The sequence below is a fragment of the Psammomys obesus genome, unplaced genomic scaffold, assembly GCF_907164565.1.
Source record: "Psammomys obesus unplaced genomic scaffold, mPsaObe1.curated_primary_1811, whole genome shotgun sequence".
NCBI lineage: Eukaryota > Metazoa > Chordata > Mammalia > Rodentia > Muridae > Psammomys > Psammomys obesus.
In genome coordinates this window covers 42,946,223-42,962,135 of record NW_026592118.1, presented here as the reverse complement: position 1 = coordinate 42,962,135, position 15,913 = coordinate 42,946,223, and the positions used below count along the sequence as shown (strand labels likewise).

The 15,913-nt window shown below is 37.2% G+C and overlaps 1 protein-coding gene across 1 annotated transcript in view; it reads right to left on the bottom strand.

Annotated features, from left to right (window-relative positions):
- Cftr (CF transmembrane conductance regulator) overlaps positions 1-15,913 on the bottom strand; it is a 143,196-nt gene that overhangs the window by 62,515 nt on the left and 64,768 nt on the right. Inside the window, exon 11 of the mRNA XM_055612978.1 lies at positions 14,881-15,072. Within this exon, the coding sequence (XP_055468953.1) occupies positions 14,881-15,072 (192 nt within the window). The remainder of the gene's footprint in view (positions 1-14,880; positions 15,073-15,913) is intronic.

Sequence of the window (15,913 nt, the reverse complement as noted above, 5' to 3'; positions counted from 1 at the left end):
TCTATGATCTATGTTCTTAATCAATGAAACTTGTTATTATTAGGGCAGAATGTCTTTTCTTTGTGCTCTAAAGGACAACTTTAAGAGGAGGCATGAAAGTCAAAACATAAAATGACATTTACATCAAACAGTCTATATAAAATTCATAACAAAATATGTCACCATAGAGGATGAAAAAGTAATGTATATAGCTATCACTCTAGATTCTCCAAACAGATCCCAACATGATATGAAGTATTCAAGAGTTTTATTGGGGGAAATACTGTGGAAAAGAAAACATGTAGGGAAAAAGGGAAGGAAGGCTGAAGAACACAGAACAATTTTAATCCTAAAGTAGAAGGATAGGTGGTTGGAATGGAAGAATACCACTGTAGCCCAGGGACGGATTTGGCCAAGCAGCCTGGGGATCTGCAAGTCAAAAATCAGCTAATAACTTTCATATTTTCAAAATGGAGCTCTGCTTTAGTAATCCTGCCAGAAACCTTCATGAATGTAGAGGCAGTCTGAAGACAAACTCAGTAAAGGACCCCAAAGCACAACCGATGTCTTCATTTGTAACAACACATATGCCCATCGTAATAACTTGCAGAAAGTAGTAAAGGGTAGGAAGTCAAGGTAGTTAATCAACATGAAAATGTTTATAACCTCCTACATAATCATGTGACTGTAATTGTAATAGAGACAGAACAGGAGAAAATTTGACTTGCAGATCACTATGAGCAAAATGATTAAAGTCAGTAGTAAGAGTTTTAAAGATGTGAGTGGAACCAAATGTTCATTAATGGCTGAGAAGGTTGAAGGTTAATACAACTACTTCAAAGTTTCAGTTGGCACCATTCAGTGAAACTATAATGTGTGAATTTATCTTATGACCTTGTAGTTCGATGTCAAGTAACTTTTATGACAGAAAAATGCATGCCTGTGAGTAAAGGAGAAATATTCAGAAATTTTTCATTATGTGTACAATACAGCAGTAAAAGCAGAAGGAGACCAGCAAGAAAACTCAGCAAGTACAGGTCTCTGGAACCAAGCCTGAGTCCCTGAGTTCTGGCTCCAGGTGGAAGGAGAGAACTGACTCCTGCAAACCCCCATATGAGCTCTTTGACACATATACACATATAAAGAAACACGTAATTAGACATAGCTGTATCTTAAAAAGGTAACAGGAATCAAATAAGTTAGAGAATAATGTGTGCAAATTGTGTTATTATGTAGATTTTAAAGCTGAATAAATATACTATGAAGGAATGTACATGGGCAATCACTTGCATAGATGGGTGTAAATCATTTTAAATGGATTGGGAAAGTACATATTTCATTATTCAATTGCTGGAGCTTAGATTTTGGGCAGGGCTGTGATGACAGGGTAAATAGACACTGTCTAATTTTCTAACAATGATGTAAGGATACCGTCATATACACACTATCACAGAACACACATTATATTGTATGATGTGATATGGAATTAGAAGAGCTGGTGTGTGTAGCCAAGGTTTGGAGCCTCCTTTTATGGACTGAAACCACTTAGGAAGAGAAATGTGGGTAGCTTTCACTTAGTAAATGAAGATTTACAGGTCCATAATTATCATGAGGCTGGTGAGACTGAAATGAAGACAGACAAATGGGGTATACTGAGAACTGAGATTAAGCTCATCAAAACCTAATACACCAGCAACGCCAATATCCTTCCATTAATGGGAGTACCTGCTTTGATTACTCAGTCTAGGCCCTGTCCATTTGCAGATTTATGAGTACTTGAGGCTCTGTTTGATTTAACAATAAAGTGCTCAGTTTTGCATGCATTGTTAAACATTTATCTTTGCTGACTACTAAGGACACTCCAATCTGGTAATATATTTATCTTAAGGGTGTTGGTTTCATACTTCATAGTAGATTATCCCCATCTGTGAAAGTTACAACTTAAAAACTGTTATACTACTACTGGCTCAAATGAGGGGTTTTTTTTTTAATCTTTTATTTTTATTTCAAAGACGGTAACATAATTTCAACATTTATTCATTTCCATTCCTCCCTGCAAGCCCTCCCATATGTTCCTCCCCACTCTGTCATCTTCATGGCCTCTTTTTCATTAATTATTGCACGCACATACATGTCTGTATATGCATATGTATTCCTAAATATAGCCTGTTTGTTCATAAAATTTTACTTGCATGTTTTCAGAGCTATCTCTTTCGCACTGAACAACCAACTGGTGTGCTCTTCCCTGGAGAAGACCACCTTCCAGCTTTCCTTGGTGTCCTACAGTTTTTTCTGTAGTGTTGAAGCCTCCTGGGCTTTTCCCCAGCCCATTTTGGCATGTCTGTTGGTGTTGTCATTGTTCAGCTCATGTCTGGGCAGTCATGTTGGGGAGGGTCTTTTGAATATTTTTCTTTTTGAAAATTCCATACATTTATAACTATGTATTTTGATCATATAAATTCCACAGCTACAGCCTTCTAACTTCTCCTTGTGCTCCCTAATCCATTTTACTTAAACTTTGTCCTTTTTATTTTTATTAATCACCCCCTATAAAAACAAAACAAAACCAAAAACAAACAAGAAAGCTGTCCCTGGTGGTGCACGCCTTTAATCCCAACACTCAGGAGGCAGAGGCAGATGGATCTCTGTGAGTTCGAGCCCAGTCTGGTCTATAAAGAGAGTCCAACAGCCAGGGCTGTTATACTGAGAAACCCTGTCTCAACAAAGCAAAAACGTATAATGATGATGATAATAATAATAAACCCCTCAGTTCAGGTGGTGTTGCCCAATACGCACATGCACACAGGCGTGTGCCACACACGGGGGTATGCTGTGAGCTCCTTAAAATGTCCGCAAGCACATGTGGCCTTTACAGTAAGCCTGGCACACAGCCTGCTACTTGTCTTTGCTGATAGTGAAGGTCCTCTGGATGGTTTTGTTTTGGTTTTTGTTTTTTCCACAAAACTTCTTGAAGAAAATCATCCATTGGCATAAGGGTCCTAGATAAGGGTATATTAGATAATATCTGACCTTATATAAAAAGTAGATGCTAGATTTTATTTATTTTTTTTAAAATCAGTGCTATGGAAGAAATAGAGGCACTTGTACATGCTAATTAAGTGTCCAGTAGAATTTTATTTAGTAAATAAAAACTGAATTTATCCTAAAATATAACTTATATAATCAAAGAATATTCTTACTGAAGGACAGCATTAGAAACTCCTAGTTCAGATCATTCTCTACTGACATTTTTAATTTCTTTATTTTAATTTTTGATATTTTATTTATTTTTTCAAGTTTTTCTATAATAAAATTTTAATTAAAATAGAATTATATCACTTTCCTCCTTCCCTTTCCTCCCTCTAGCTCAGTGTCATTTATCTACAAACAACATCAAATATCTGAATAACTACTTACTAAGGTGAGGCTCTTGGCCAGTTACCGGAAACACTCAGGTATTGTTAAAGTTGCTGTACCTCTGCTTACTCAGAGGTACAGGACAGTACCTGGGACCCTGCATTCAACCCAGGACAGTGGTGCACATCCTCATCTGACACTTGTTCTCTCAGTTGACTTCCTTTATTACAGGCTAATCAGAAAGGTAACGTCAACTTCAAAGCAGTCTGAGCACACAACACAATGTGTGTGTCTGAGGTTGTAAAACACTTGAAAATGCTGAGATAAGCACACTGGAGAGGGTCAAAGTAATATTATAATAAGTCTGCAATAAAGATTAACTTATTTTATTATTAAGGACCAGAGAACATGTTCATTGTGGTGTATTCCGTTTATTAACATTTACTACTTGACTTCTTTTTTAAAAAGTCAGTGTTTAACATCTCAGCATCATTCATCTATATCAAACAGAAGTTATTAAAAAAAACTTGTTAATATGAAGCTCATTTGCTCTGAATTAATCACACAATAGAGCCAAAACTATATAGACTGTTATGCTAAGAAAGAAAGGTGAAGAGAGAAGAGCGCTTTTCAAAAGAAAGGGTGGAGTGTTACATTTAATAGTTTTGTGTAATTGAGCAATATTTGCTGAGTACATTTGAGCTTCCTGTAGCTTTGAAGATAGGAAAATACCATAAACTGTTTTTATGGCTGGCTTATCGCTTTTAGACCAGCCTTGACAATACAGATGATTGTGGGAAGTGGGGAGGGTGAGAAGTAAGGGCTATGAGAACATTAACTTCAGGGTAATGCCACTCAATAAAGCATATCTTTAACAGTGAATCACTGGATGATTAATGCCATCGTTATTAATATTTAAAAATTCCCTAAACACTGCCTTGCTTTATGCATACGGAAGTAGGACAATGGAAGAGAGATGTAAGTGAAAGGTAGAAAAAAACAGGTGGAAGAAGTCAGAGTCGGAAAATGTGAGACAGCCAAGAAAGTGCTGGAAGAGAAAAATCTAGTAAGTGCCTCAAGTATCTGTATTCCCATTATGCCTGTATTGGACTATAAGAGGTAGAGACAGGAGAACTGCCTGAGGCCCAAAAGCTCCCAGCCATCTAGCCTGGCATACATAGCAACAAAAACAAGGAACTCTGCCACAAACATGGTAGAAAGTAGAGTTCAATGTCCAAGGTTGGCCTCTAACCTCCACACATTTGCCATGATATACACACATTCACATACAGGAGAGCAAAGGCCTACAGACATCATACACACAAACTGAACACTTGCTTTATAACAGTTTTCATGTGTGTGTGAACCTGTGAGTATAAACAGAACTATCGTGTTTGTGTACCACATTAGTGTGTAGATTGGTGTGTATACTCAGAATGGATAGCTCAGGCATTCTTAAGAGAGGAACCAAAAAGTGCACTGATTTAACGCATGCAGGGCAAGAGTCTCTAGGAATAGAAGAGTGCTGGGACTCCTGAACTCCCCTCCAACTAGAGAATTGTATAAGAACTGGATTCTACTGCTTTTTATAAAATGGAACCAACCAACCAAACAAACAAACAAAAAGCAATCCTTTCAAATGCACGTAGTGTCTGTAATCCCATTATGACTCATTTAGTCATAGACTTTTGAATAGTAAATTTCAAAATCTGCCAAATTATCCTTAAATCTAGATGCAAGAAAACTCTCTGGGTAATTCTTACCTCATTGGCTTTATGGAAATCTAAATAGTACAAACTCCTTATCTTCTCCTCTAGTTATGCCCACCCTGAATGCTAGGACAAATTCAATCCCTGAGAAAAAGAACACTATACTTCAGTAGACCATCCTGTGTTACCTTGAATTTGTTCCTGCTCTGTATTTCCCCAAAATGTGTCCTGGTCCCTACCACTAAGCCTCTTGTAACTCAGTTCCTTAGAAGGGCTTCAAACCCGTCACCTCTGAAGGTCCCATCTAATCTTTTGCTTCTCTAGAGCTGACTTCAGTTTTGTTTTTTGGTTTTTGGGTTTTTTTTTTTTTCAATCTACTAAAGTCTATCTCCTTTGAGTTGACTGCAAGCTACCTAAAAGCAGAGATCCTTGTTTTAAGTATGTTCTTAGTTCCTAGAATAATTATGCTACAAAGAAGCTCATTATGTGTTTTTTCAATGCATATGAAGTCTTTCAAGTTCCCACTACACTGATCTTATATTTTTGTATGCAGTGTCTTATTAGTCTCTTAATTGTCCAAAGGAAGATCCCCTTCACTTAATGGGTCTCAGACTCAGAACATGCTCTGTTGATTTGGCCTTCTATGCTGTAAGTCATATCTCTACTCTTTTGTACTGAGCCTTCAGTTGCTTCCTCTCCTTGGACTGCCTCCTCTTGCCATTCAGTCACACTAGTTTTATTAATTATGAATTAGCTTGAGTATTATTTATATGTTCAGTTGTTTTAGATATTTTAAACAAATATGCTTATATTCCTTGTCTACTTTTGCCTTTCTTAATAATTTGTATACATTTTGATAGAATTAAGAATAAGCTAGGGTCAGATGGAAGGGGAGAAGGACCTCCCCTATTAGTGGACTTGGAAAGGGGCAGGGAGAAGGATGAGGGAGGGAGGGTGGGATTGGGAGGGAATGAGGGAGGGGGCTACAGCTGGGATACAAAGTAAATAACCTGTGATTAAAATAAAAAAGAGAAACAAAATATTTGGAAAAAAATACTCAAAAGATGAATAAAGATATTCATCAACTCTGAAAAAAAAAGAAAAAGAAAATGAGTTCCTATTCATCTTACTTGATCTTTCCAAAGAAGATGCCATTACTGAGTATTGTCTGTTAAACATGTTCTTTTCTTCACTTTCCCAGCATTACTCTTCTGCATTTGTAGTACTAACTTTCAATCCATTCTTTGTATGATTTACATTCCAACCCCTCTCACTTTGCTACATCTTAAGTCTTGATATTCTATCATTAGTTAAATCTTTTGTCAATATAATCTATGTTGGTACCATCATGTTCTCCTGTGTCTTCATTTAGAATCTAGAGGCTGAGGACACCTTTAGATCCATCTCTAACCAAAACTTTCCAGTAAGGTCACCCTCAAAGTTTCACATCTCTTTCAGATTTCCATAATGAAGAATGGTGTTTTTATCCTATCAACTTACTTCAGCAAATACTACCGTCATTGACTTGGATGGCCACACAGAAGCTTGAGGTGGAGAGAAAAGGGAAATAGTGAAGTATCCATGGATACATTGTCTCGAACAAGATCAGTAAGTTCTAGAGATCTACCTAGTGGCATGGTGGCTACAGGCAATACTACATTTTATACTTGAATATTGCTCAGTAAATAGTTGTTAAGTTTTTGGTGGTTTTGTTTGTTTATTGTTTATGATACAGTTTCACTACTGTGCAGCTCCAGCTTGCCTGAAACTCACTACACAGACAAGGCTAACCCTGAACTTGGAAAAATCTTTTGTCCGTGTCTCCCAGTAATGAGATTATAAGCATGGTCCATAATGCCTGACTTAGAGAGTAGAACATAAATGTTCTCTATCTACATGCAAATTACAGCTATGTAATTGATAGATGCATTTACATCACACTGTATATGACAAACATATGAATTATATCTGTCATTTATAGCTTAATAAGCTGTTTTAAAATTTAAAATTAATGAAATAAAATTAAAATATAAAACCTTGGTCACATCTTTGATTAATTCCACTTCTTTGTTCCCCATATCAAATAGTGGATACTGTATAGCATTTGTTGTTATTTTATTTTTTGTTTTTTGAGACAGGGGTTCTATATGTAGCCTTGGCAGTCCTGGATTCATTCTGTAGACCAGGCTGGCCTTGAACTCAGAGATCTGCCTGCCATCTGCCTCCCCAAATGCTGGGATTGCAGGTGGGCACCATTATACCCAGCTTACTGTACCATTTTATAACGAGAACTATTTTGTTTTCTCTTTCTCCTACCTAGTGAAGTCAACATTATATATAAACTGAATCATTGAAACAACCTTTAAAATTATCTACCTACCCGCCACCAGCTTTGCTGCTCCTTTAGGTTAGAACACGGGCACTCTACACTCTAGCTCAAAACACCCTTGCAAAAGGTAAGCCCATGGTATCACCTCCTGATTAAAACCCTCTGTGAGTCTCATATCCCTTACATGAAGTCCAGGTTCCCAACTGCTTCATAATAGATTCTTCAGAATATAACTGTCCTTTCCCCGATCGCCTCTCATCCGATAGCCCTTCCTTTCCAGACCCCTCTGCTTATTGCATTACATACTCAGAGCTCCCCATGCTTCCTAAGGATCTGTTTCAAGTCGCACAGTGACATACGACCGACTCTAGCTCCCTTGTACATTATCTTCTCTCGGTTCTCAGCACTCGTACATTCCATTCTGTTTCTGAAATGCTCTTCTCCTTCTTCATTCATCTCTCACTTGAGATGTCATTTCCTTGGGGGAAACTACCCTGATCTGTTAGGACCACACTGTTACTTCCTTGGGTAAGAACCCTAAGAAATATAGAATGTATTAACCTACGATAGTCTTTAGTTATTTCTCTTCTCTGTTAAAATAAAAAAAAACTTTGAGAACAATCATTGTGCCTTGCTCATCAGTGCAATTCCCAAAGTTTGGTATAATTATTAGTCCAATGTTTTTACTCATACATATTTAATAAAAGAATATAGGTCTCCTTGCTATAAACTCTATGGCCAAAGTCTCACTGTAGACAAGTTCCTTTTCATACCTGCAGCAACATCTAGAGTACTTACTTCAGTATTGTGCTCACAGGAGAAACTCAACAGAAAGTTATTGAGATTGATCTCTTTTTAATTAATCAATCTGAACCAAGGAATATAAATAAATTATAAATTTAAAATACTTATCCTATCATGATGGAATTACTTATAAAAGATATCAGTGGTAGTAAATTCTGCCTGTTTAGAGAAGGCATTGTACTCAATTTAGGAAACACCAAGTTTCCTTCCCTGGGGGTGAACATCTATAGAGTTAAAAGTCCGGTAAGATGTCAAAATCTTGCTTGCAGATGTGAAATTTAGCCAGGGACTTCTGAGTGCCCTCCTGGATCTAAAATTATATTTTAAAAACTTTTCTTGGTTTATAATAAAATTATTCATCACCTAAATATGAAAAACTCTGAATCTAAAAGATCGAAACTGGAAAATATATAATAAAGATTATATAAAAAGATTTTTGTTTTTGGAAGTTTTATTGTTGTTAAATTTTCTGTTTTAAATATCAAGGCCAGGCATAAATGGACTAGTTTCACTATCTACTCATGAGGTAGTTTGTTCTCAGACAGTTATAATTATATTTAACACTACTGCTCTGTTGACTTGACCAAATCTCACGAGGAGTGGCTATTTTGGTTTTGGAGACGTAAGAACTCTGATTTGTTAACCTGATAATTAGCTCCTAAACTTTATGCTCTTAGGGCCTAAAGCCTAGTGTGCAGTTTGAAACCAGCCCATTTTCACTCTGACTGCAAACTCCTGGTAAGGTTGTCACTAAATAGACCAGAGGTGACAACTCAATGGCCAGTTTGTGTTAGTGCTTAGCACAGTGTTGCCATGTATGCTCTTCTTTCGAAATATTAGCTAGAATTTATCTTTAAGTTCCAGGGCTCAAATGAAGGGGAATAACAGTTCAGTCCATAAAACACTATGGCATTTCCATTTAGTTCTGGTTCAGTGATTTTAAAAAGTATTCGCAGTTTCGTGTTACAGTAAATAATATCCAGTGTTTTCTAACCACCTATCACCAAAAAATTATAGGTAGTTCAGGGTACAGTCAATGTGATGTATTCTGGTTGAAAGGGACATAGTTCAGTCTGTTTCAAATTTCTACTTTAGATATCATTATGCTGAGCTACTGTAAATGCTAAATTCTATGGCACCTTTATCTTTTCATTACTTCTAACTGTGAAGTTGTGAATTATCCTACCTTGGTAAATTGACTATTCAAAGGTTAAGTCTCACTTTCTCATAGGTTAGTCTTGGCAGAGCCTGGAGACCCAGAGGTCAAATTCAAATTCAGTTAGTCATGTGGAATCTCTCTGATGGAATTTATTTTTCAGAACAGCCGTGCTTCTCTGCTTATTTCTCTCCCAAGTTTTTTTTCATTACTTCTTGCCAATTTCTCTCCTTTTTAATCTTTTAGTGAATTCTTGGCAGTTTTCTTCTCAGTATTTCCTCTAGTGAGTTAAATACAGAAACTACTAAGCAATTATGGAAGAAAAGAACATGCAGACTTCACCTTCTTCAGCTTACATAGTAAATATTTTTGCTGCAAAACTTGTATAATGGCTGTCATGGCAGATACTTACTGAGGATCATTTTGTGGTTTCAAAAGCATCACAATAACTTTGTGGAAACCAATTATATACCCTAAGTCCTGAATACCTCTGCACATTCCCCGTCCCCACTTCCCACCATTCAGTATTTTAAAAGTCAATTAATTTCCCAAACCCAGGTACTTCTAAAAAAAAAAAAAAAGAAAATGAGTCACTGAGTAAGGTCAGTGCAATTCCTTATTGCCCACACAGTGGCCTGTCAAGGAGCCTCTTGTCAGTGAGGCTAAGTGAAGCTTAAGATAAAAGTGAGGCAGGAAAGGTAGGCAAGAGAACAGTGCACACTATCTCTCTCAGTACTGAAATAGGACTGTAATTCCATAAAGATACATAATTTGACTAGGGTTTAATTATACTATTTTTTAAAGCTAGCATAGTGCTGGGCACTGAAGCTTTAAGTACCAAGGAAAACCCTAAAGATCCATGGAGAAAAATGAAGAAGCAATCAGTGGAGCCAAGGACATGTTACAGTGTTTTACAAGTTACTCTCAATATAAAGCAGGATATGGAGATTTTTTTTTCCCAAAAGAGAGGTTAAAAGTGAAAAACACCAGCATAACTTACTCATTTGAGACTGCCTGCTAAAAATTATTCTATCAACACAGAACTACCATCATGCCCTTCCCAGTGATAAAGGCTTTAGCTGTCTCCTCTAGTGAATAATTTCCAACAACAAGCTGAAATCAGGAAACTATGTGAAATATGTTGTGTATGCTTTGCCCTTTCAAACTCTCACACACACATACACACACACACACACACACACACCTTGACTGCTTCTATGACACTGAGCATCACCATATACACGATACTCTGAAGTTCTTAGAATTAAACAAAAACACAAACATGAGGAAAAGGATACCCCATCCTCATCTCTAATTCCAAGACTCCATGCAGCACATTAAGAACAGAGCAACTTCAGCAGTCAAAATGAAAACAGAGTCATGAATGTTTGGATTTGGCAACTGGGACAACCCACAGATTATGCTGAGAAATTCTTGTGTTGGTGCCAGATGCTTAGCCACTGAGGACTCTGTAGGTATCTTGTATTCCTGTGATCAAAACTCCTACGTGCTTAAAAGGTAAAATCTTCATGGGGATTAGACTGTATTGAGGTTTCTTTTCGGACCTGACCAAAGGTGTGGACACTCACATAACAAAAACAAATGTGGAAGCTTCAGTCACTACAAAAGGAGAAACTCCTGATAGTTTTCTCTATTGTCAGACAGGCACAGTTATTTCAGGATGGCTGCAAGCGCATTCTTCCAAGAAACTGCTCAGATTCTGTAACATTCACAGAGTCTCTTCTGAGCAAAATTCTTAAAACCATCATGTCACCTCAAACCATTTCCAAAACAGTCACCAGTAAGAATTTACCATTCTATCAGTACTCTAGGTAGAATAAGCTAAAAATAACACTTTTAGAGTTGTGTCAAGAACTTTACTCTGTAGATAAGATAACAGCACAGATTATACTTATTAGTCATGTAACACTACATTTGCCATTTTAAAGAATGAGGTGATTTAACAAGAATCCTGTGCGCTTTTGTTTTCATAAGGTAACTAAAAAATTCTAAGAGGTTGCAAAACAAAGGAGGACAAAAAGAAACAAAAGTCTTAAGGATTCTTTAAAATTAAAAAATATATATATTTGGCATTTTATTTAACTAAGAAAAAGAAAGGTAATTTGCAAATTAAAGGGACAACCAAGAACAACAATGATGCCCATAGACATGTTAGTTGTAAAGGGGAAAACCCTTAACCCAAGACAAAGAACTACAGGCAATAAAGGAATGTTGAGGGTTGTCAATGTAACAACAATTAAAGAAAAAGGCCATTAATTAGAACAATGTGGAGGGTATACGTGACAGTGTTTGGAGGAAAAAGTGGAAATGGGAAATGATATAATAGTAGAGTTTCAAATATTAAAATTTTTAAAAAAGATAGAACCTAGAACACTACTCAGAATATAGCATAAACAAACAAAATGTAATGTATGATAATAATTACAAGAAATCATGATGGTTTGGGGGCATAACTAGAGATAAAATGATAGAGCTCAAGCAAGGAACTGAATTCAATCTCTAGCATTGGAGGGGCAGTTGATAAGAGCCAACACAGTTAACAGGAAGTTTTGGAGAATGACAAAAATGAAGTGATATTTGAAAGCAAAACAACAGGAAATATTCCAGAATTGAATAATAAAGATCTATGTATGAAACACTCTTTAAAAAGGAAAAATAGAGATCATAACCATTTCATAAATATTTATTAAGCCCTACCTAATGTTACCTTCCTCCTACTCTGTGACCCTTCTACCTTGATCACATGTTTCTATGTCCTTTTTCAAGCCATGACCTATAACTGTCCCCTTTCTGGTTCAGATCTCTTAATCTTGAGCCAATTTATACCCTTTTTATAAAGTTATTTTCAGGACTAACTTTCTCTCCATAAATGGCCATTTTTCACTAATGTCCTTTCCTATGGATGAAAATTACATAGATATGTCATTTCTATCTTCCCACAATTCTTTTGCATACCTTTGTCTCTTCTTGTTCCACCATGACCATAATTTGACTAATTAAAATAGTTTCCTATTAGTCTCCCTTTTAGTGACAGCAGTGCACAAAGCACTACTACCAAGGATAACGACAGTTACAATAACTGGTGCTTTATTTACGATGAACTTTCTATGTACTAGAGGACTCTGACACAGCGACAGAACAGGCAACATCAGCTGCACCCAGAATTTGTAACTCAGCTTTGTATGATTTCCAAATATATGCTAATTATGCTGTACTAAAGTTCATATTCTAGCCACCTGTTGGGCTTTTGACCCAGGACAAGCAGCTGAGGTATCTTTTGAACCAAGGCACACCAGACCTCCAGGTTCTCCCAGCATCCCTTGGTCTTTACCTACCACAGGGCATGGCTGGCATATCCTGGTCTCTACCCTGAACTCTTCAGCCCAGGGCTAGAGCTTCTCTTGCCCCAGAGGCTCTTCACTATAATGCAGACATTTTGGTTCCACCCTCTCTCCTTTTTTTGTTTCTTCTCTCTCTCCTCTTTCTTTCTCCCTCTCTCCCCTGTATGCACACCTTTCTGCCTTTCTATCTCCCCCTGTATAGCGACTTCTCTGGCCCCATTCTTTGGAACTAGTGAACCTGCAGAGAGCTGCTCCCAATAAATTTTCATTTATATACTTTAACTTGCCTTGAATTAGCTCATTTCACACCCACCCACCAAGAACAATTTCTGTCACCACCTTAATTCTGCTCTCCATCATCACAGAGTGACAGGGGTAAACTTCAAAGCTCTCACAGTACTCTTGAAGTCAAAGTTCTCCAAAGTCTAATTCCCAAGACTAGTTCCCTGACTTCATTTCCGCACTGGCTCACTTTTTAAAAATATCTATCTATCTATCTATCTATCTATCTATCTATCTATCTATCTATCTATCTATCTATTCGCTTTTCATCCCAGTTGTAGACCCCTCCCTTCATCTCCTCCCAGCTCCCTAAACCTCTCCTTTATGAGGAATAGGGGATCCTCCCTACTTACCCTAGTTCCAACTCCTCTAGTCCAATGAGGACTGAGTGGGTCCTCTTCCCCTGTGGCCTGGTAAGGCAGTCACACTATGGGGAAGTTATCAAAAAGCAGGCAATGAAGTCCATGTCAGAGACAGCCACTGTTTTCCTTATTAGGGAACTCACATGAAGCCTGAACTACATATATTTAGGGGACCTAGGTCCAGTCCATGCATGGTTCTTGGTTGGTGTTTCAGACTCCACAGGCCTTTCTGGATCCTGGTTAGTTGGTTCTGTTGGTCTTCTTGTGGAGCTCTTGTCACCTCCCAGTCCTTTTACCATTCCCCCCACTTTCCTGCTAGGCTCCCTAAGCTTGTTTTGCCCAATGTTTGGCTGTGAGTCACAGCCCTATATTAACGGTTTCATACCCCAAGTTTCTGTTCAGTTTCTTTTATACAAAATATTATCTATCTTTTTTACTTATTCTTCAAGAAGTCTTCTCTTAGAGACAGGCTTCCTGAATTATCCAAGTAGGCTCAAAGCTCATTCCTAACTCTAACCCAACAATTACAACATTATATGGAAATTGCAACCTTAGCTTTGGTTTCCCTAAAATTTATCTGACAAATCTTTTGATATGAGGATTGTTTAAGCGTTCATGTATTGTACACTATGACCCTCCTAAAGTGAAGTCAGCTTTTATTTTCAATTTGACATAACCTAGAGTCAGCTGGGAAGAAGAAATCTGAATCAAGAGATTGCCCAGACTGACTGATCTGTGGATACCTGTGGAGTATTTCCTGATTGCTAATCGATGTAGAAGAGCCTGCCCTACCTGTGGCCAGTGACACTTCCTGTTAGGTAGTCACTGAGGTACTCTACACTGTCAGGTAGTCAGGTTGCATGAGAAAACTAGCTAAGCTTAAGTTGTTAGCAAGACAAAGAGAAAACGAGAAATAACATTCCTTCTTGGTTTCTTCTTCAAGATCTCAACTTGAGTACCAAATGCTCTGTTGGCCAACTATCTCCTCATTTAATCTTAACAATCAGACCCCATCTGATTTCTACTTCTTAAATCCAGCCTGTTTGTCTCTGCTGTTTCGCAGCTCTAATGTTACTAATAAAGAACCCATGGGGCCACAAGCTTTTCTTGTGACCTCTACAGAGAATCATTCCATCAGGGACGTTACCCTTCTCTCCATATGGAAGTTGATTTCCTTAGGGGACTCAGAGGAGTCTGTTTCTTCTTTTTACTCCTCAAGCATTCTTTTTTTTTTTATTTCAACTAAATTCATTACTGATCTGTTTGTAGCACTTTTGTTGTACTGTATAAAGTACAGCAAGTCTTAGTAGGTATTTTCTAGATGAAGACTTCTACTTTAAAATTTCTTCAGTTGCCAGACTGTGCATGAGTATGTCGCCAGTCACTGGGAGCACTGAGTGAACTCTGAGGGTTAAATAGTCTCCTCCTGGAACAGTATTCTAATATAAACCCTTCCTTCTTCAAGTTGCACTGTCACAATATTCTATTACAGTGAGACAGATAGCTAATACAATCAGCATTTTTTCATAAATTTGCTTACCTTTTGTAGTTGGCAAGCTTTGATGATGCTGTTATATCTGTACTCATCATAGGAAACACCAAAGACGATATTTTCTCTGACAGTACCCGGCATAATCCAAGAAAATTGAGAGCAGAATGAAATTCTTCCACTGTGCTTAATTTTCCCCTCTGCAGCTTCCAGTTCTCCCAGAATCATCATCAGGAGTGATGTCTACAAATAAAAACCATTGCTAAGTTGTTTGATCAAATGACTCAGCTTCTGCTTGACTCCAGTTATCCTAATAAGTCTTCCAATGTTTAAAGAGTCTATTAACGCATTTGATTAAAGATGTTTGTAGTACTTCATCGCTCAGGGGCTTTTCTAGGCATAAAAAAAAAATACAAAGGGAATAAAAAAGACATTGGCAATAGAGTGGCAGTGCTATATTTATGATCAAAGTTCACACCAGTAAGTCCCTACTTAAGCTGGGACTGATTTGCAGGGATGAGATTGGTAACAGGGAATATTTGTTGAGAGCTCAAGGGCAAGTACTGCTCCATTAACTATAAGAGTGTGTTTATTCATCATAATGAACTAACAGATTCAGTGTTACCTTCATCTTTTAGAGATTAGGCTGAAAAGAAAAAAAAGAACATTCAGATAACCTTTCTTGATGTTTATGAAAACCCCAAAAAGAAGCTAAAGGAACCATCATTAAACAAAGACTTACCAACATTATTCATACAAAATAAGGAAGTACTTATATCTTATTAATATAAAAATTTCCTTTTGTCTTTAACTAAATGCTAAAAATTTTATGAAAGGCAAACTTATTTTTAAAAGGCTTTCTCTGCGTGTCACTTTTATATAACTATAAAAATAAAAATGTAAGAAAAGAACCAAAATATTTTATGTGCCCTCAGAAAAGGGGTCCTAAGTAAAAACCAAGCATATACAAACTAGGCAACAAGGCAGGATGTGGCACAGAGAATTTGTTATCTCCTTAAAAAAATGTGAATGTCAAGTGTGTGTGTGTGTGTGTGTGTGTGTGTGTGTGTGTGTGTGTGTGTGT